General features: G+C 38.0%; 1 protein-coding gene across 1 annotated transcript in view; it reads right to left on the reverse strand.

Moving 5' to 3' along the window:
- PHF21B (PHD finger protein 21B) overlaps positions 1–22,804 on the reverse strand; it is a 42,702-nt gene that overhangs the window by 7,021 nt on the left and 12,877 nt on the right. Inside the window, exons 3-7 of the mRNA XM_010185868.1 lie at positions 19,221–19,571; positions 17,336–17,458; positions 12,036–12,087; positions 5,702–5,778; positions 2,813–2,867 (exon numbers count right to left, since the gene is read on the reverse strand). Of these exons, the coding sequence (XP_010184170.1) occupies positions 2,813–2,867; positions 5,702–5,778; positions 12,036–12,087; positions 17,336–17,458; positions 19,221–19,571 (658 nt within the window). The remainder of the gene's footprint in view (positions 1–2,812; positions 2,868–5,701; positions 5,779–12,035; positions 12,088–17,335; positions 17,459–19,220; positions 19,572–22,804) is intronic.

Genomic DNA, 22,804 nt, shown 5'->3' on the forward strand with positions numbered 1-22,804 from the left:
GCTGGGCCGTGCTGTCCCAGTGACAACCAACTAATGGAGAGGCCTTTCTTTGAATTAAAGTGAAAACAAGAAAACTGGTATTTCTGTCCTTCTTCATCTCCCTCTCTCATCACAAATGGGAATATAGCTGCCCTGGTGTGATTCCACACATACCAACCACACCTGGGAGTTGCTTCCTGCTGTTACACACTCATTTTATACCTGATGGATGCATACACGTGAAGATGCAGACACATTCACACTTCACACACATGTAGAAACAGGAACATAAGAATGAAGGAACAGCTTTACCTAAGTTAGACCAGAGGCTATAAAAGCCCAGGGTCCTTTGCTAACAGTATCCAGTGCCGCTACTCATGCATAGAGTGCAAGAACAGTGCAAGCACAAAGTAAATTTTTCTGCTTCAGAAGTATCCTTCCAGGTGTTAGCAGTTTATAGGCTTCCCTAACCTGAAATTTGCATCTCCGTTTTTATATTTAAGAGACTTGTTCTGTTTTTTTCCATAAATGTGTCTACTTTTCCCAACAATTGTAGCATCCTTTGGCAATGAGTTCCATAAATAATCACAGACTCATAAAATCTGTAGATGTCACTTCAAATACACAAGTACACACACAGAGATTCACTACAATATGACACCATGATTACTCAGGGGATATAAATGTTATTCAGATAAACAGGGGCTTGATAATTGAAGAGTCCTTTCTACACATGATACATGTCAGGGGATGTGACCTCATTTCAGGTAAGACCTTTTCAGATAAATGAATCCTGATTAATTGACATTTTGCTCAAAAAATTCTAAGAATTGCTTTCTACTGCATTTCTGGTAATGACAGTTGTTTTCTGTACTTCATAGGGACTTTTTTAGTTTGTTTGTTTCTCTTTTCAGCTCAATTTTACTATAAAGTTTTACACATTTTAAAATATGTCCACTTCTGCCTTCTAGTTGCTGAGGAATTAAACTGAAGACAACTTTTTTAAAGGAGCATTTTACAAGAGAAGTGACAGTCAGCTCTGCACTGACGGTAGACAACTACACCATAACAGGGCTAAGCTGTCTGGGACAGCCTCTGCCTTCAGTTCAGAGCTTACAGGGGACCTAGCACAACAGTGCCCAGTGCACATAGCTGATAAACCCCTACAGAGGTGGGGAGTTCTGCTATGAAGAAGTCCAGCTTAAAACTGGCAGCATATGCAGAATCCCAGTGCAGAATCTGGATGCTGGGAAAATCAAAGATACAGGACTCACAGAGGAATTAACAATTAAGGAGAGAGACTGCTGATTTCTAAGCAGATCTGACTCAGTCATGTCACTGGAGCTCTGTCACTTGCCTACTTACTTCCAAATAAAATGGGAAACATGTGGTGGAAAGAAGGTCAGAGATATCAAACCCTAACTTAAACGAAATCCATTGAGGGGCTAGCAGCATGACTTGCTAACATTGCCATTCTCTCCTTTTTTTCTCCATGTGTTTACATGTGAGAAACAAGTGCTATGATAAGGCAAATAATAAATAATAATTTTAATTTTGAAGATAAAACTAAGCCAAGAATTATGTTCTTTCCACTAGGGCTCACATAAGCATGAGCTCCGGCTAAGAGGCATGTCATCATAGCTGTTTATTGTGTAATAACCTCTCATCCTCTGAGACCCTATGCATTAGAGGCTTATGGTAAGTAGGCCAATTGTCTGCATCTAGTACATGAAGTTTTGAAGGCAGAGAGAAGCATCACTGCATTTCAGCTGGTGATCCTGTGGCACAGGAATTTGAGGCAGGGCTAGAAAGCTGAATCTCAAGCACTAAATATGATACTTGACAGATATATCAGGCAAATGCTGAAAAACTGTCAGAACTTCATGTCTTAATTGCAATTACCCCTATAAATGCTCCTAATACTGAAATACTATTTGTTTTAGAAAAAGGCCTGTCTTCCCTTTCCTCTAATGCATCACAGCAGACCCTAAGGCAAGGACACAATCACATTTCTTTACTGGCTTGCTCTCCTCTTCTGAACTGCAACTCAAGCTTCTCGCTTTCTCTCTTAAAATCCCACATGGGTCTCGTCTGCAGAATTAAACTGTATTCAGTGTTCTCCTTGTTCCATCTCCCACCTCTGAACTCTTTGCGTTCTCTATATGTTGCACATTTTTCCTGGAATGGACTTCTTCATGTGAGCTAATCATCATCATCCCCCAATGGCTCCTCTGAGCTGTTCATTCCCAAGGCTTTTACCATGAAATTTTCAGCATCTGAAGTTCTTATAAATACAAGATTGGAAGGCATCTTCAAGGCAATCAAAATCGGATTTATGGGTCCAGCTCTTGGAGTCAGAAAAACTGTGTGGTTTTCATCTGCTGTTTTTAAAACTAAAGGTATGGCAAATGTCTAGCCCTTGAAGATGGACAGCAGTTTCTTAAAGCTGATGAAAGCAGGCAAATAAAAAGCCCAGAATGGTAACTACTTTTTAAATCGCAGTTTTTCAATAAATATTTTTAAGCACTTGAGGTTGGCAACACTGCATTCTTCAATCAGTCCTCTCCATGCATGATGCTTACAATACTAGAGATCAGATTTTCCACTGATTGCAGAGACTTTGGATCCATTTCTACACCATTTTTACCTTTAGCCTTATCCTTCAATTGTTTTTGCAGGAAAACCATCTATTTTCACTACACACTAAAAGGTGCAGGGACTTTACACAAAGTAATACCCTATGGTACCCTAGCAGTAGTTAATATGAAATCCTACTAATAAATATTTAGCATGTTATTAGAATAGTAGTATATTCATTTAAAAATATGCTTACCTCTTGTTGAAAGGAACAAGGGGTTGTTCAAATAATTTGATGCAAGGCGTTTCCGCTACAAGTGAAAAGAAACCAACCACAGTGTCATTGAAAAGTGCTCTGCTTGTCTCTTTCCATTTCATATCCACAATTTCCATGAGCTTCCCTAATACACAACCAGCAATCCAGAAACCAGTTCTGTGATTTAGAATATATATTTGTAACCCTGAGACAGTCATACAAACAGTTGCATTATTTACCTTTCTAACAAGTTCTTCATAGAGCAGTCTGATGTGCATTAGATTTTATTAACAAGAGAGAAATGCAAATTGCAAATGTTATTGATTGGGTTGCTGGATATGCTGCAGAGGTTGGTAAGAGCAAAGCAACAGCAACAGTAACTCCAAACCTAGCAGATAAAAAATGTCCATAAAAGAAAAACTGCACAATAAATTGTTGCTGTGAGATGACATCTTTTTTTGCATATACAGAAATGGTGATGGACTTCCCACCAGCAGGAAAGTATCACTGCCTTCTGTGACATTTGCCTACAGTTCATAGGAACATATTTTGCTTGCAAGCTATGTATTAGAGCCTAAGCAAAATATTGCTCTTTCATAAGTACATGTGTACAACCTCTAGGAGCTGTTAGCGATTTCAGTCTGCTGAGGTCACCAAAGACTTTCAAACTTACAAACACTGGGAACCTGACTGTGATATTTAAATAATTTAATGCAGCCCATCGCCAACTTGTCAGATGGTAAGAGCTGTTGGTCAATAGCAAACGGGGCTTCATTATCAGTCTACTATATAACCCCTAATTGTTTCACTGAGACATCCAATACTTGTACAGCAGGACTGGAGACTGTACATTTTCCTGCACTGCATGTTGTTAGACTCTGCTTGGAGGAAAATTAGAAGAAGAAGAAAATTTCTCCTAATAAATGATTTATTCTGTGGTGAGTCAACTGTTCTCTTAGACACAGGTGCCTGCCAGTCTGTTAATGAATTTTGAATAGATATTTCTTTCTTCAAAAAATACTCAGCCTGAAACTTAACCCTTTCCTATGGAAAAAAATATTAAAAGCTACGGAGGGTGGAAAAATAGAATGTTTTTTGGTTTTTTTTAAAGAAAAAGCTTTAAAAAGAAAAAGCACAACATTCAAGTGAAGACATAAGACCATGATCACATTTCTATAATCAAGGAAGTTAGCAGCACCACTACAGATGCTGAGCTCCTGCCGTTTTGAGGGGCGTTGGCAAACAAAAAGTCTAATTTATATGCAATTTCAATTTAAACAATCATGAATTAAAGATCATTCAGTAGACTAACTGTAAATTAAACTGCACCAAAATGCCTGAAATGCCACAAAATACCTCAACTCACTGATTAGCAAATCAATCTGAGCAGCTAATTGATCAGAGAAAAACCATCTGCCTCCATTTTACTTGAACGGCATTCCCCATAGTCAGTACTTAATGACAACTCCTAATGAGGACACAGCTGATCAGCCACAGGACTCTTTCACAAACATTTCTTTCTCTGTGCCATCTTTCACTTCAGGATATGCTTTTGAGAATAGATATAATGAGAAGTATGAATTAGGGCTGCAGCAGACCTCCTCCACCACCTCCTTCATCCCTGCTCCATGATAATTTAGTTTCTCACAAACAGTGATCAGACTACAGCCACAAAACTCTGCTGCATGTATTTTAATAAACTCATCAGGACAAAAGGGTCTAAGAGAAGACACTACAAATGTAATGTTAGCAAGGCTGAGGTTCCTACTGTGTTAAATATTGGACAAATGGACATCGGTATTTGCTCTGAAGAGGTCAACAGAGAAAAGCTGAGGAGTTCTGAAGAATTCAAGTGCCCAAAAGTGCTCTGGAGCATAAAGACCTCCGATATTTTAAAAAAAAGAACAATCAAGCCACTAAGCAGCTTGACTACCATGGTGAGTTTCTTCTTAGCCTCATCTGTCTGCTGTCTGCCAACAGACACAGAAATCTGAAATGTTGGCATACCAAAAATTCTGCATTGATTGTGCTTAAATAAGGAAAAAAAACCCACTTTTTTTTTAAGCTTGAAGAACTCGTAACACAAAGAAATCTTGCTTAAATGGAGAGCTGACTACAAATCAGTTTCATTGCTGTAGGAAGTTCAAATAGTAACCTCAAACTCTGATTAAATTTTAAAGGTGGAATTTTAATATTCTGAATAAATGCATATATGCCAGCTCAGAAACAAAGAAAAAAACAATTTCAGAAAAAGTTAGGTCTATTTATATGCTGCTTTTACATCACGTTTGCAATCCAATATTATGTAGGACCAAATTTTGCTACTACTATGAATGTAACAGTATAAGTTTAACAGACAACAGAGATTATCCAGAGCATTTTCTTTTTAATTATGCATAATTATATTTATTGTGCAGGTTTCCATACCCCCTGCAGAGCACACTGATTCTTAAAACAACACATTTCTTATATGAATGTCACTAATAAAAAAAAGGCAAAGTTCTCCATTTTTTATTTGGCACGTAGGAAAAGAGAAATAGCAATGCAAGCTTGAACATAATGCAGCACTTCTGTTCTTCAGTTCTGACCTAAAGGGACAGTCTGCATGGGTGAAAGAGTAATTAGGTCCCACATTAATTTAGCCCTTTTGGCCTTTATTAAAACTAAGATAAATTCTAGTTTGAAGCAAGTGGTATGATTTTGTTGTGGGGGTGAAAACCTGTTGCTTAGCTACTGAGATGAGATCTTTTCTTTCTTTTCCACATCAATATCTCTTTACAAGTAAATGTGTGGTTCTGCATTCATAAATATACTTTTGTAATAAGAAGCACTTAAACCTTTTATTGACATGAAATAGAACCGTGGAAAAAAAAGTGAATGATAAAGTACCTCTGTTTCCAAGAGTCCACTGTAGGCTGGATTTGCTGTGCTTCTTCTCTTTCTTTCCTGACGCTTGCTCTGGATTTCTGTAACCATGGAAAGAAATATGAATTGTGTGTTTCTCATTCATCAGGGAAAAATGTAGATCTAACTTGTTAAGCAAGATTCTCTTACCCTCAACCCCTTGGGCACTGTGTTCAGTTTCAGTTTCTAAAGTATAATTGGGTTGCATCAGCATTGATATTTGCTGCAGTTCAAGGTTTGACATTAATAAGCTTTTCCTTGTAAGATTCAGAACACAGGCATTTTTTTCCCCTCCTCCAAGGTGGACTTCTGACACCCTACAAGATTTTTATTATGATCCCTTCAGACACATATTCAGCAAGCATCAACAGAGAGCTTTCAAAATAGTATCAATGGCTGCTATTATTAACAAAAATGAAGCATTTAAAGCAGTTAAGCCTTGTAATTCATATCAGATGAAAGCACAGAGATCCTTTTAAATTTAATTTACATTACTTTTCCTCCACAGAGGTTAGAAAAAGCACAATCAGAATGGCATGTCTAGATTCAGCCCTAACTAGGGCGTGATGATTTATCCATCCAAAAATATACAACTTCACAATCCTGAGCATATAAAATGTTGTTATGAACTGTATGTATTTGTGTCACTGGAAACAGCAGCATAAAGATAGGTTTATTGAACTGCAGTCCTGTTTGGAAGAGGGTGAAACACAAGAGAAATTCCTTCTGCTAAATGGTAACACCTACTCAGGATGGTGCTGGCCAAGGACTGCATTTAGCAACAATTAGTCACATGCATACTGCTGTAAACACACACAGAAAGGGAGGATTCCTCGACCCCTGAAATCTGCAGATTTAATGTTACTTTTGTCTGAGCTAGGGTTTCATTTCTGTCATATGGAATTTCTTTTTCCAGCTCTTGACGTAAGTTCAGAATGGTGAGATTATTTATAACCAACCATGTATTTTAGAGCCTACTTCTTATTTTGATAATAAAGTAAGAGCAGACCTACTTCAGCAAGGAGAGCCACCCAATACTATCTAAATACAATCTAAACTGCACTGAGGCAACAGAAGGATGTTAGTCTAAATGCCCCTGTGATAGTGATAACTTCGTTGTGTCTTGCTCTAAGTAAATCTCTCAGAACAAGAAGAACTGGCAGGACCATAAGCCCTTCAGCTCAGAGGACCAGGAGCACACTAAACAGAAACTCAGGACACTATCTGGTTCTGCAGAATGTCTGGCATCTTTCATCAATGTCTGAGCTAAAGAGGTCTATCTCAGAACATCCTCAGTGCCAGAAAATGTCCTTCAGGATATTGAGCACTATCTTCCATCTGCAATCCCAACAGTAAGATACAGTTCAGCTTTCAGAATGTTTACAATACATGGACATAGGATTCCCAACACACAGTTCTGGTTTCCACTCTTTCCAAATCTTGATCGCTTCACCACAGAGTAAAAGGGGCCACATACCACTTGTAAGTGTTGCTACAGTAAATGGTATTAGTATTGTTGGCCATGTCTTGGACATGGTGACCCTAGAGACAAGGCCAACACTGCAAGAATTTTGTACTGCTCTCTGTTCCAAGATATTGATTTGAAACTTTTCATTCACAGAATCACAGAATATTAGGAGTTGGAAGGGACCTTGAAAGATCACCTGGTCCAACCCCTCTGCCAGAGCAGGATCACCTAGACTGGGTCACACAGGAATGTGTCCAGGCAGGTTTTGAATGTCTCCAGAGAAGGAGACTCCACAGCCTCTCTGGGCAGCCTGTTCCAGTGCTCTGTCACCCTTACAGTAAAAACATTTTTCCTCATATTCAGATTGAACCTCCTATGCTCCAGCTTGCTCCCATTGCCCCTTGTCCTGTCACTGGCTGTCACTGAGAAGAGCCTGGCTCCTTCCTCCTGACACTCGCTCTTTACAAATTTATAAACATTAATGAGGTCACCCCTTAGTCTCCTCTTCTCCAAGCTAAAGAGACCCAGCTCCTTCATTTCATTCATGAAGGACTATTGGCTAAGCCGCCACTCTTGGAGTGACAGATGTATCAGAAGGAAACTGGATAGACAAGAAAAACAGAAGGGCAATTACTTGCATACTCTGGCTGGGTTTTCCCACTGGCATGAGAACATGTCACCCTTATGCTCAGAAGGTGTCTTCTCCTAGGGCAATGCAAAGAGTACAGGCAGGTCTGTATTCACAGTCTGACATGAGCTAGACATATGCTGCCATGTGACTCAGGGAGCTATACAGAATCTCACTATCAAGAAACGTGTGATCCGAGGCTGCACTGAGACGTGAGATAAACACCACGGCTGCTACCACTGCCAGCGTCTTGTTAACATCCTTGGTGCTACACAGACTTCAAACCGGAGGATCTTGTATGGGTAACAGATTTGTCCCACTGTGAAAGTATTTCCTATGAAATGCTCATCTGGCTATGCTAAAATCTCCATCCTGAAGCTTTCAATCCTTTTGGCATCCTCTGAGGGGAATCGGGACTCAGCAGCTGGGTAAGTGCTAGACGTGGATCCAGTACCCTGCCACAGAGCCACCAGAAGAGAGACGGTTGTACTTGATGCATTACACATATAGGTGTAATGCTCTCAAGACCAAAAGGTGCCAGAGATGTCACGAAAGAGGAACTGTGTGCCTTGATGCTGACAAAGAAATGGAGAAAGCAGACGTCTGCTGACTTTTTACTTTGGTCTCAACAATGTGAGCTGGAGCTGTCATTCTTGCAGCCAAGCTCAGCAACCTGGTACATGGTCAGTGAACCCAGGGCTTGCAGCATCTCAGCACCCTTGTGGCAGTGTAGGGGAAAACCTGGAGTTAGGGCCACTCAGGCTTAGTCTTTTTCAGAGGTTGTCACAGGGATACGAGATCGTCATTTTTCACTGGCCCAGAAAAAGAAACAAAGAATTTAACAAAGCAGAGCTTTCTGTGTGCCAGGGTCCATAAGTGGACCAAGTGTCTTCACAAGAGGATTGTGATGGATCTGTAGCTCTCTGCCCTTTAGGGTCCAAGGTTTAAGAAAGAATTTGTTCAGTACATGTTCTCACCAAGGCAACAGAAATATCTGATGGAGTCTGAATCACACATGTGGTAGCTACCTGGAACGCAGCTTTGGAAGAGGCACCTCTATGGTACAGAGATAAAAGCTGGCTGGGGGGGGGGAGTAATAGCAGTGGGAATAGATAGAAATAAAGAGAGAGAGAGAGAGAGAAAGTAATGAACTGAAATGACTGTAGCTGTACTGCACCCTATGCCACCATCAGATGGAGTCAGCACTGTATTTATGGAAAATGTACAAAAAAAATTCCATGCTTGTGATATATATATATATATATATATATCTCCTTGGGGTTTATACATCTAAAAGTGCATCTGCAAATAATCATCCCAAAATAGAACATAAGCACACATTGGTATACTATCTTTTGTTACTCGTTACCTCTGCTAAAAAGTATTGTGTATGTTTCAAAATAGGGCTTAATAAAGTAAAAATAAATAATTTTTTAAATGATGAAAACATTCCAGTAACCTATTTAGAAATATTTCAGGGTTTTTATTTTGCTACAAGATGTGCATTTTTAGAAGGACCTGAACTTAAGAAGTCTTTTAAAGTTTTCTATCTACTTCTTTTTTTTACACAACAGGAATGCTAAAAGATGTTCTAATAGCCTAGAGAAAGAGATTTAATATGTTACAACCACGCACTGCATCACAGAATTGGACTATCTTTTTCTTTAGTTTATTAATTTAAAAAAATATAGCCCAGAGAGAAAGGAAAAAAAAAAGAACAACTCTAAACTGTAATACATTTGACAGAGATTAACAAATTCAAAGACAGCTTTATGTTGGAGGCATAGCTTCAATAAGCTGTTACCTTCATCAGTAAACTTCGTATGGTCATTTGATGAGGCCCATAAAGACAATTTATCTTCAGTGAAAGCCATACCTTACAGAACGCCCGCCAGTGGAAGTGGCTGTGTCCATTTACTGGTAAAAGCCTCAAAAGATGCCTCATACTTAGGCTCTGCAGAACAGAGCTTCTTTCCCAGTAAGGGGAAAGATGCTCCTCCAGACATTAGGTGGAAAGGCTGCTAGGCTGATAGAGAAATCCATACAGAAGTGGATCATAGCCCTTTACCACAAAATTAATGAATAAAATGAAGAAAAGCAGTAACACTGTGAATTAATGATACTGAGTGAATAAGTTTTTAATGACCCAATCTTGATATGGTTTAATTCCAAAAATGTGAAATTGAAAAATACATTAAAGTACTAAAATAAACTGAACTGTGTAATAACCACTGCTTCCTGATAAATAGCAATGGCTGATAACCGTAAATATGACATAGCACTAAAATAATAACCTTTAGCATGTGAAAGCTATAAGGGTATTTCTGACAGTTGTAACCACCAATACTCATGAAGAAATACCCTTCCCATAGTAAGTAGCTCTTGGTGGGAGTCATTTATTTAAAGCTACTAGGAATATAAAAAGTTAATCTATCTGAAAGAATTGATTCTGCAGGATTAGTATTGTAGCAGTTAGGTTCAAAATGTGCATCTTCATACTTACTGTAGACCAAACAGAGCAGAGTGGTACTTGCCATTTTGAACACAAGCATTAAATCCACACAAAAATTTATTAGCTCAAAAAAAATCAAAGAATAAAGAATTATTCAATATTAAGGTCTCTCTGTTGTACGCATAATTCGCACTTCAGCATAATTTCAAATGTTGTCTTATTTTCCTTAGACAAAGAAAACAAGAACCAGTCATCATTTGCACTTTTTGGATTATAAATCTTCTCCCAAAATTGCTGTAGCTTTTTAATTTCCATTTCAATCCATTACCATTAAGGGATTAAAAAGGCTGACAGCTTAAAGTTTCTTTAAACTGCTTTCAAATTCCCATTCACTGGGACATTAAATTATTTTCTAAAATGCAGATTTAAAGAGGAAAGACACTAAAAAAAGGCAACAAGACCCATAGAAAACCTGCTGCATATATGAAGGAGACCTTACAATTAAGATGCTATTTTCTCCCAAATTCAGCACCTCTCTTAAAACCATAGAAACCATGGTTTCTATGATTCATAGAAAACCATAGCACAGGGAATCTTACTAAAAAGAAATCAAGCTGTAAAACCTTTCTTGAGTCAGCAAGGTATCTAAGCATGTGCCTAACTCTAAAGCACATAAAATTTAAATTCAGGGCACTTGAAATTCCTAAGTATTTTGCTGACAGTGGATGATGGGATGGCTGGTAAATGTCCATTATTATTAACATTTTCTGCGATCATGAATCATTGTCAGCTGGCATAGATACCAGATTTGTTCTTTTTACACCAGTAGAACCACACCAACTTGTATTACCTGAGCACGTAACTAAAACACATCAAGCTATACACTTTTTCTTAAAAATAGCTGTATCTTCTCATCTGTCCATGAAAACTAAGCCATTCTGCCAAGAAACCCCCCAACTCACCACAAGCCACTGGGAAAGTTGCTGAACAAGCACTTCCCCCCCCCCCATCCACATTTTCAGAAAGACAAATCAGAGGCAAAGAAAGGTGCAAATCTGCTAACTCTTCCAAGGTATTTTGGGGAGGTTGGAAAAGTAAACTGAACAGTATGCGATACTGAATTTAGGTTATATGTGGTATTTCTTTGAACTCATATTCAGCAGGCTAGGAAGGCATACTAGCAGCTCTCACACAAAAGCAGGATCAGACTGGAAGTTTGTTTATTTTTTGGCTAAATGAGAGGAAGTAGAGGGAAGGAAGTCTTTGCAAGAAGTAGTTTTCTAATTTCCTTAAAATCTTATAAAAGAAATGCCAGATTTTCATCACTATTCTACACATTATTCCATGTAACTCTAGAGATAATTAACTGAAGAAATGAAGGTCCACTTCACATGGGGAAGGAGGAGAGCACATGCTTGCTACAGAAGATCTGGGTAAACATCTTTGAACCTTGTTGACTCTGCAACCAGATCAGTGCTGGTCTGCTTTGCAGATGTTTTGCTTCACTATCATCCTCCAGTTGTTAATATCCTTTAAAGGACCATGATGACTTAGTGAGCCCAAATGCCAGCTTAGGCCAAGCCTGCTGGTGCTGGCTGCAGAGCCAGTTCTCATGCCCCTTGAGCTGTGCAATGGGATGGGAGGTGAGACTGAAAAGCACAATTCTGCATAGGCAGCATTTCACCTGATTTTTTAATTGCCTTTCTGAGGACAGCCAAGAGAAAATACTTCACTCAGAAACTGAACTGTAAAGCAACATTTGTCATCTTACCTTCCAAATGTTCTGTTGTAACCAGTCCTAATGCTACCATGAAGGCAATTTTCTAAGGAAAAAATAAACAGGAGTTAGATTTCCTACAACAATAATCATGGTAGAAGTAGGTAAATAAATTAATCTAGCATTGACAGAGTAAACCCAGTAAAGGTCTTTTAGAAATGTATCTTATTTGAATGCATAGTAATATGAAGAACTTTTATTGAAGATTTGCTTCAGATATGCCTGGTCAGTCACATTGTACTTATATGACTGTATGAACTTCAGCAGTTCAGAGACTTATGAAGCCAATGCTGTACAAATACTGATTTTATACAGCTCATGATCAAAATTCAGTCAAATCCTTCAATGCATTTTCATCTTGCTAGCTGCTTTGTTACTCTACTCTTTAAATAATTAATTATGTATTATTATTACTATCTGGACATGGCACTGACTTTATTGGATGTGAGCAAGCTGTATGAAGTAAAACAAGATACAATATACTTTCACTGACCTTTACAACACTAAACAAGACGTTTGAAGCATGCTGAAAGCCCTCTCAACCCAAAAAAAGCTTTCAGAAATTTCTCTTTCCAAGTTACAGAAGGAATATCACATGCATGAATTATGTAGAAGAACACTGATCCAGTATTTTCTCTCAATGAGGAGTGAACAAACATTTCCCACTGACACTGCTGAACTCATTTTGCAGTGAGGAATCTGCTCTAAAACATTACTTGGAATTATTTTACACCATATATTCACAAATACAGCTGAATACTAACAAATCTTCCAATACAGTAATAGGGTAAGTACCAGGGCAGACTGTATTTTCTGACAGTGATTTTTCATTGGGAAAGTTTTCCTTGCAGAAATAGTTTTGCTGAAGGATCTATTCCATCTTTTTGATGGAAAACTGAAATTCTGCTGTGTTGTTCCAAACCCAACTGAACTGAAATTCTTGGTTTGAAGTCAGATCTGTGCTACTATGGGGCCTCTTGGACCTCTCTCGAATCTCTTCCTCTCACTGCTGTGCTTCACGCTCTTGCTGGATCATGTTACCCAAGTGGCATTTTCATGAGATGCAATTCCACAGGAGGGACAATCTGACTATGAAACCCAAGCTATTAGGAAACCTAAGCAAGCAAAGCCCACAATCCAACTCTGATAAAGCATCCAAAGACCATAGGAAGATGCAATTATCATCCTCACCCAAAATAAAATATACAGATTTAGGTCAAACTAAAATACAGCATTTAAGCAGCAGAAGGTCAAAACATTCTGTTTCAATCAAGGAAGAGTCAGGAGAACATATTTCAACACTTTAAAGTCAAAATTAGCTTGACCTTCTTGTTTTGTGAAAAGCCTGATGATTCAACTTTCCATTTCAGTTCAGAAGAAAATCAACTAGCAAGTCAGTGGAACTACCATTTCCTTTGCAATTCTGACTTTCACACAGTGAAATTGTGAAAGCAAGTACATCCTCATTTTGTGGATGAAAAGATCTAGCTATGGGGTGGGTTCTTCAAAATCTGAGGGTCAGGATTGCAGATCCATACCCCTCTTGTATCTATGAAAATACTTTTGTCAAACAGGTGAACTAAGAACCTCATAAGACAGGAATATCTTCTTTCTAGTCTTTCCAATCTCCTGGTATGCAACTCCCCCTGTAGATTAAAAAATGGTGCTGTTGAATCTCATCATTGGTAATTTAGATATATTCATGCTATATTTCTGTCTTCACTAACTGTGGTAATGATGAACACATATGTTCAGATCCATGTCAGACCTTGATTTCAATAATGTTCACTCCTTACATGTCTAAAACACCAGCTAGACAGAGTGAGGCCTCCACACCAGAACGGAAAGATGAATATTTGATCAAGATCCACTGTGTAGATATGAGAACATTAGTCAACTGGTCATTACAAGCTTCACCTCACTCTCACCAAAAAGTAACTTTGTGGCAGGATACATCTCAGTACTCTGAGTAGAAGTAATGACAACATCTAGGTACAGAATCAGAAATTTGGAACAGTTACCGTGCCATTGTATCTTCCCAGTAGAGTGCAGAACGCCTGTATTACCTGAGGATTAAACTGTAGGGGTAACATGCATTTTTTAACATCTAAACTAAAATTATTTGAGTACTGGAATGCTTGCTAAACAATTTCCTCTCTTCACACTAAAATTATTTGAATACATATCTAGTTAAATGTAATGACAGCATACTTGGTTAACATATGAAGAGCCTTCATAAATGGACTTAATAATTATCTCACTAATAAACACAGGAAGGGGTAGCTTTTATAGATATTTGAAAGATGGTTCCTTTAAAAAAATCCCAGTAGAAGCTTTATTCTTTTTAACAAGCTTATTATATTAACAGCATATTTGCTTTTATGGATTTTGCCGTTTCACACTCATGTAGCTTGTTGAATTCAACTGAAAATAGCACTGCAATGCTTTTCTTTCAAATATCACAGAGTCTATCATTTCTCCTCTGTAAAGGAATCCACAAAACTGAGGCTTCAGTTTCTCCAGATTTTCAGTCCAGTCCTAGCACTCGCATTTAGTTCACAGTTGCAGTGTGTCTCTCTTGTCCTTCTTATGTGGGATTATAAACAGTTAGCTAAACAGCAGTAATTGTGGCAGTAATTTTTCTTTTAAAGAAAAAAAAACTTCTAGAATGTCCTGGAAAATGTTGCCAGAAGTATAAAAATTTACTAATATAAAATTCTGAAAAAGTAAAAATTTTGGGCAGAATTCTGCTTCTTTTTGTGCTGAACTTAGGTCCTTTTAAGAAAAGAACAAAACAAAACAAAACAAAACAAAAACCAAACCCCCAGGCACTTTCTCCCCAGAGGAGCAGCTCTCTTGCATAATTCCTTCATTCTTTTAAGAAGTCATTCTGCTGGGAGAAAGCCCATCACTAGACAGGTAGTTATTGGCCTCCATCCCCAGCAGAGCCCTGCTGATGGCAGCGAGCAGACGGACCATTCCTCCAGACCCTCCACAGCCCTGGGGATACTGAACCCACATGGCTTATACCCCAGCAGAGGGCTCTAACCACTGCACCTGGGCTGTCCTGGGTGGCCAACACCCTCCATTCTGCTTCTGGGAAAGCTACTCCCCAGCCAGGTGCCCAGGCCTCGTGGCTGCAAGACAGTGGATGTGAGGAGGTTTGCTTTAGTCTAATGATGACATACTTGGGAAAGGAGAAATCTTTGGCTTCTGCAAATGGCACATGTATTGCAGGGGGCTATGTCCAGGATCAGCTTCCCAGCTTCCCAGCAGAATGATGAAGCCAGGAACAAGGGACAGTAATTACCCTCAGTCTTTTCTGTTCCTTCAGGTACGCTCAGTAACTGCATATGAGATTCTTGAGTACTGGTAAGTCTGCTGGTTTCTGGTTTATTTGTTTTAATTTTTCCATTTAATTTGTTAAATCCTAGTCAGTCATGACTAAAATTTATGTAGAGCCATAATGGAGTTCCTGCCTCAGTTCTGTGCTTTGAAGATAAATAAAGGTGTGGGGAGAAGTGCCTAGAGTGCTTATTTTCTTTTTAAAAATATCATGGTATCATTGTTACTCTTTGCTTTAAATTTAATCATCTGTTTAAAAGCCATGAATGCTTTTAGAAACGCACAGTATTTCTTTTCATGAAGCAAAACAAAGATTTTTACAAAACCATTTCATTTTGTAATTACATGTTCTATTTATGTCATTACATGTATTTACACTAATTATGCTGTTAGTTCTAATTACACTAATTGCATAAATACATGATAATCAACTAAAGTTTACTTTCAAAGAACAAAAGAAATTAACTCTAGACCTATATATTTACAGCTGTGAAACAAATCTAGGAAAAGAACCATCATATTTAAGAGCATAGCTTCAGCATCCCACCCAGAAAATTTTGCTTGTTGAGATCTCCCATTTACACAGTAGGAACAATGTTCTTGGTAACAAAAAAGGTAGTTAGGGTAGTCAGGAATTTAATGAAAAGCTCATTAAATTTATGAATGCTATACCAAAAAGTGTCCCCAGACCTATGGCCTCTTCCTGCATCTCTCTAGAAGATTTTTGCTCAACATTCTTTCTGGGGGGATAAGTTAGAGGCAAATAAAAACAGACAATTTCTCTAGCATTCTGTTTCTAACCAGAATCTCCCAGCCTTCCTACCCACAAGGTGCTACACAACAAATAATCTTTTGGAAATATCTCCCTAATCAAAACAGGACCCTGCAGTCCCACCATTCAGTGGCAACGAAGATTCATGTGAGGGTCAGGTTTTAAACTTGGGAGGTCTCATAAGCGTAGTTGTGCAGTGCTTCTGCATAAGGCTGTGATATTCTAGGCTAAAAGTGACTATTTATCCTTAAAACTGTTTTCACTATAAAAACCTTTTAAAATTGTAAAATGAATGACCACCCACATGCCCCAGGTAACATTATATATTTATATTGTAATAATCCTCTTAAACCTACAGCTCCAAGAATGCTTTCTTGCCACACATTTATTATACTAGTAAGGTTAAGATTTTGTATAAGCTGAGCATTTCCACAATAGAAGCAGATTCGGCTTGTATAACTTCTCAAGTTGCCTCAAAAGCACACAGAATAGAATGTGAATACATCTAGTCAAAAACCAAAATGCCTGTTAGAGAGAAACCCCATTTCTACAAGGACTTCTGATTTATATTTTCAGTTTAGATCACAAATATAGTTCATGAAAGAGATTTAATCTTATAACCTGTTTTCTATTCTTTTACTCAATTTGAAGGATTTTAATCTATTTCAGACTAGAAAGAATTTGTGTACGTGTGGGTAGATGTGTGCACATCAAATGCAAGAAACTGTGTTGTCATATACAATCTAAAAATTGCAAAATTCATTACAAAGAAGATGTAAGAGCTCAGCTTACAAAAGAAGTGTTAATTCAACCTCATACTCAGCCTGTAAACCTGAAGTTATAGTTTTGATAACAGAAAAGAAAATATCTTAAGCTTGTAAACACCTTTCACAAGAAATACAGCTATACTCATGCAAGGTGCCTAGATTATTATGAGACCTACAATTCCTACATTTTGTGACACTGGAAGGTTTGAATCATGCAAACCAAATTTGTCAGAGCACCTGACTGGTGGGGAAATCATCCTGACTGCAGTGATCAGGTAGAGAGATGAACAACTGGCAGAACCATGAGCACAAATGCAATAACTATGTATGGACACACAAAAAAAGTTTAGAAGTGGCCCCTTAACCATACTTTTTCTCATATATTTAAAAAAAATAATAATTAAAATCACCTCTGGATTTTCCTCCTTTTTCTTTTTGGTAGCAGGGGGTCCCTGAGCTGACTCTTCAGGAGGTTTCTTTGTCTCCACTTTACTTTCTGTCTGGGTTTGGACTTGAGGCTGAATAATGATAACCTAGAAAACAATGTACAAATAGAAGAAGAGAATTAACTGTATGAAACGGGATTTTTCTGCCTGAAACCTCTGATTCTTCTTTGAACAGTTACTTGAAACCTCTACAGACAACAGATGCAGCCAAAAATATAAACAACTGGATACCTAGGTTAGAGTTCTAAATCTATACTTAAGTTTCTAAGATTAAGTTTAAAATTAATTTTTATAGGTGCATTATAAACATGCTGCAGCCTGAAGAAATCACTTCAGTGTCTCTGAAAATTAGGGCACTTTCTATTCAGAGGACTTCTGAAGCTGAGTCAGCAGCCCAGCTTTAGCACTCATGTTGTCAGTTATTTTAAGGTCTTTGATTTTAGTTTGCATACAGGTAGAAGAGACAGAATTACTACACATTCCAAACCACAGTCTGATCTCAGTCATACCAGTGTTATTACTGAGTAAGGACATGAGGATGGGAAGGAAGATACTCAGTACTACTCAAGTAAGTGAGATCAGAGTTCAGTCCTCAGCATTTATGGGTTATGAGCAGTGGATGTCCAGTTTTGCATAAACAAAATAAACTATATGCATTTTAACTGAAAATTCATTCTAGTCTAGAACCTACAGGAATTACTACACACATCTCTTATACATGCATGTATGTTAGTATATCCAGCTGCTTGTATTTGAATGACCACATGAAGATTTACATGGTGCAGATAACATTATCTCAGAAGCTATTAAATTAAAAGGAATGAAGGACAATTTCTGACCACAGAACTACACATGTGATTTTATACCCACAATCAAAGCTTCATGAAGGACTATGGAAGATCTTCCCAAGTTCATCTTCTTGATGAAGGTTATCAGATTTGAATGCTGGGCTTTTAATATCTATTTCATTGCTAATTTTCAATCAATGTTACTAAATTGTTATATACTTTATCTGAACTCAGTCACTCTAGAAGAATCAAGAGCATAAAAAGGGATGGTTTTCTTAAACAGCAGCCACTTTAAGTAAGAGAAAAATAAATTATGTTTGAGAAGTAAGGAAGAGATGCCTGCTTTTACGTACCTCAAAAGCCATCTCACATCCTGTATTCTTTTTTACCAATGTATGAGAACCTGTGCTGCCAACAAGACCCAAAGTAGCAGAATGCCAGTAGCAAATTACAATAAATGTCTGCTGGGTACATCAGCAGCCTTTATTGAATTTGTTTCTGGTACAAGAGCTTTGCATTTCAAAGCTGAAAAGCAGTACAAAGAGGAAACAAGTAATTCATAACTTGATTTTTTTCCTACAGATTCATCTGCTGATCAGTTTTGAAACTCTGCACTCTCATTTCATTTGGTCTTCCCCTGAAAGTGTAGAAGTGAATGCCTGATTATTTGATACATTCCCCTGGGGTCAGCCAATATAACTAATATCCCTATATAATTGAAGAGGGAGTCCATAGGAAATTTAAGCCTGAACAGAATTCAGGGATATTATTAGTGAAGATTGGTTTAAGGAAATGGAAGATCATATGGTCCCATTAATAAAGGCTACATCGTGCTGCATTTTGTTCCTCCTAAAAGATATGTATGTACACAGACAAATGTCTACTAGCATCCATGTGTCCCCTTAAGAATTTTCCTATTGCTTTCTGATTATTTTATTCCAAAGGAACCACTGACATCACTCTGCACAGGGCTATGGACTCCAGGAGAATATTCTGGTTACATTTGCAATGTAATTCCTATGTTCAATAACAAAAAAATAGTTGGGAAAAGCAGGACCTACCTTGTTGTCGGCACTAATGAGGAGTGGTTGCACTTTAATGCTATCGTTGACCACAGAGACAGTTGCGCTGGTGCTGATAGGAGTTGCATTGTTGGGGGAGGTGGAAATGATGGCGTACGCCACACCTGCACTGCTCAGAGGTGATGAAATAGCTGTAGGCTCGGTGACACTTTGTGACTGGCTGTTAGGCGTCTGTACATGGCTGACAGTGTTATTGGCAGTTGGGAGGGCAGGGCTGGGGTTTTTGATGCTGACTACGGTTGCCTTCTGGAAGGTAGGAGGCTGCTTGGAAGGTTGGTCTCTGCACGGGGAGATAGGGAGGCTGTCTGGAATCAGGGTCTTTGGCCTAACCTACAGACAGAGAGTTAGATGTTATTAGACACAGCCTCACACCACAATGAAAAAACACTACATACATGTGTTCCCCCAGTAGAATCTCTAGTTGCATTAACCATGGAATAGGAGCATCTAGAAAAACATAATGTAGCAACTGAAAGTAGTCAGGCATTCATTTACTTGTAGATATATTCCCAGCACTCCTCAGTTGAGTCATTTTGGAGTCCTTAACTCATTGCAATGCTGAACAAGAAGAGAGAAAAAAGTAAATTCCTCACTTTTATTAGCACACATCCATACAAATGCTACTCAAGTCACATTCCAGTTCTCAGTAGGGATGTTGAAGCCAAAGCCTTTGCAAAGAATGGAAACACCAGATGCAATAATTTCTGTTCTGAAGAATGCAACAGCCTTGCTATGAATTAAGGAGTTGTATGAAAGCATTGTGGGAGTTGTGGGGAAGCATTTACAAGAACAGTAAGCATATGCATTCACACTGGTGGATCAGTGAATGAAGATCCTCACACTTTTAAGATGCACCATGTCTAATGGAAAGCTCAACCACATAATCACTCAGCTTCAAAAAAACGGGAGAGGGGAAAAAAGAAACCCATAACCATTAAACATTGTATTTTGTTGCTGTAAGTAAAGAGCCAGTTTGCAGCTGCGGGTGGATGCAGAAGAAACATCCACGGACGGAGAGGGAAACTTTGCCAAGATTTGTGAAGGCTGCGGCTTTACCCAGAGCCATGAATGATAGCTGTGAACAATTGTTTTCAGCTAATGTGATGTGTTTCCAGTGGGGTAATTAACGTCACCCTGTCAACACGGCTCTGTCTTAACAACATGTTAAGTACAGTTCCAGGATTGAAAATAAATAATTTAAACTGCTTCACATGAAGTTAACTTCACTCTCAGCTCATTCGTTAACACAGCCACATAAAACAGTCAGTTCCCTCGGTGCTTATTTCGTCCTGTCACTTCTCGCACCTTCCATACTGTGAAACAAAATGACAAGTTGTAACAGACAGACATGGGAAACAGCTGCCTGTGTCACTGCACCGTAGTCTACAGGAGCCCTTCCAATGCTGCTGACTTCAATCTTGAGTCTAAGTAAGCAATTTAATGAAAACACAAGGATTTACTGATGTGAAGAAAATAATTTCTCAAGGCTGGCCATCATCCTCTATCAAGGAGCTGTACCTGTCCATCTCCTCAGTGAATACTAAGTGTAGCAACACACATATTGTGAGCTCTTCATGTTTCGGTAGCTCAGCCCTCAATTGCCAATGGGATCCTAACACCTACAAGCAGTGCAAATGTGCAGTAGGGGCACAGACCTGCTCGAAGAGTGTCTAAATTGTCAGTAATCAAGGTAAATGGAAAGTGAAAGAGGAAACAGAGTCGAAGAAAAGCAAAGATGACTCATGATAAAGCCAGGAAAGTGCTGTTTTTGGCTCACAACTTCAGGGTAACACTGGTATGCCTTGCAGACCCACTGTGAAATGATGCAAAACTTAACTAAACTCTGACTAACCATATTTGAGATATACAGTAACAAAAGCGGGGGTTTTTCTCTTTTTCCTCTATCCTATCACTTTATGTAACGATTATTTGATTTCTTTAGTTAAGATACCAGACAAATACCCTAGCCAAGATGTTTAAGAGACAAGTCTATAATTAGCTTCATATCCATAATTAGTTGATGGTCTTATTTTAAAACTAGTGCACCGAGGATTGGTTTAAACCCATCTTGGCCCACACATTTTGCATAACTAAGGCTCATAACATAAACAACAGCTCAGTGCAACAGGAGACATGACACTTAAAGCAACTTGTTCATGTCTGTATCAGAGTCAGTTATACAAGCAGATCTTGTAATTTCTACTTTTATATTTTTATAATAATATCCTTTCCCTCCTATGTTATATCTTATATAAGTGTCTCATATGTAAATTTTTAAAAAATTGCTCATGCTCATGTGCTCAGAGACATATTCACAGAAATAGTATCATTATTCAGAAAATAAAAGTCTAAGAATCCTGGCAAAATGCAGCTAAAATGTATTTTCAAGGCTAAAAAAATTTCTAAATTTAATTCTTAACTGTTTGGCTAACATGTAAATTTTACCATCTCTCCTTATATAAAAAAAAATTCTTCTAATTAATATAACATCTGCTACCAACAGAAATACTGTAAACACAAAAATAGATAAGCACACATAGAGAAAGAGAGAGAGAGAATAAGGAGTACTTCACATAAAAGATTCAATAGAACAGTCACTGAGATCTTTAGAAAAAATCCCAAGACTGACAAAAAAATCAGCTCAGGAGTTTTTCTAGCCAAAAACTGTCATGTAGTCTACCAGGATCTGCTGTAACTGTCACTCTGAATTGCACTTTTATATTTAATCAAAAGCCTAATTAAAACTAAATGTCTACATATATTCCAGCTATACAATTACATTTTCTACACTATTTTATATACATATATCTATATCTATATCTATATCTATATCTATATCTATATCTATATCTATATCTATATCTATATCTATATCTATATCTATATCTATATCTATCTATCTAGACTGTCAGATGTAATAATGAATTCTATATACATCTTTAATACACATTCTGCAAGTTGTGGATGAATGTATGTTACTTTGCTATAAAATAAGCTCTTCCTGCACAAGCAATTAAACAGACTTAATTTTCCAAAGTAACATATTCTCTGTGAAGTGCTGCATACTGAAATAGCTGATACAATTTACCAAACTGATACAGCACAAGAACATATGCTGGGCGTTTTCTGCCACCGTGTGATACAAAGGAGGTATAGCGGTCTTCATAGCCTAAGTCTCTGCAAATTCCCTGGCAAGTTCAGCTAATGTTGTGAGAGCACATTTATTTGTAATTATAGAGGAATAACAAGGGTTGACTACAAAAGAAGTTCCAGGGACTCCTGAGTAAAAGTTAAAACAAGTTAAAGTTCAAATAATGTTTATTTCCACAGCTTGCAGACATGAATCCAAAACAGAAAGCAAGCATAGAAACCCCTTGTGCTCTAACACCTATGAACCTTTCTCTCTTGAATATAAACACTAAACATAAGCACTTAATAAACAGGTAACTGAAAGACCTTTAGCAGAGTGTCACGTTAAAAAACAAACTGCTACAGTAATCTGTGAGAATAAATAGCATCAGCTGGGAAGGAAAAAATGAAGGAAAGACCTAGCATAAAGTCCT

Source organism: Mesitornis unicolor, unplaced genomic scaffold (genome assembly GCF_000695765.1).
Source record: "Mesitornis unicolor isolate BGI_N332 unplaced genomic scaffold, ASM69576v1 scaffold18080, whole genome shotgun sequence".
NCBI lineage: Eukaryota > Metazoa > Chordata > Aves > Mesitornithiformes > Mesitornithidae > Mesitornis > Mesitornis unicolor.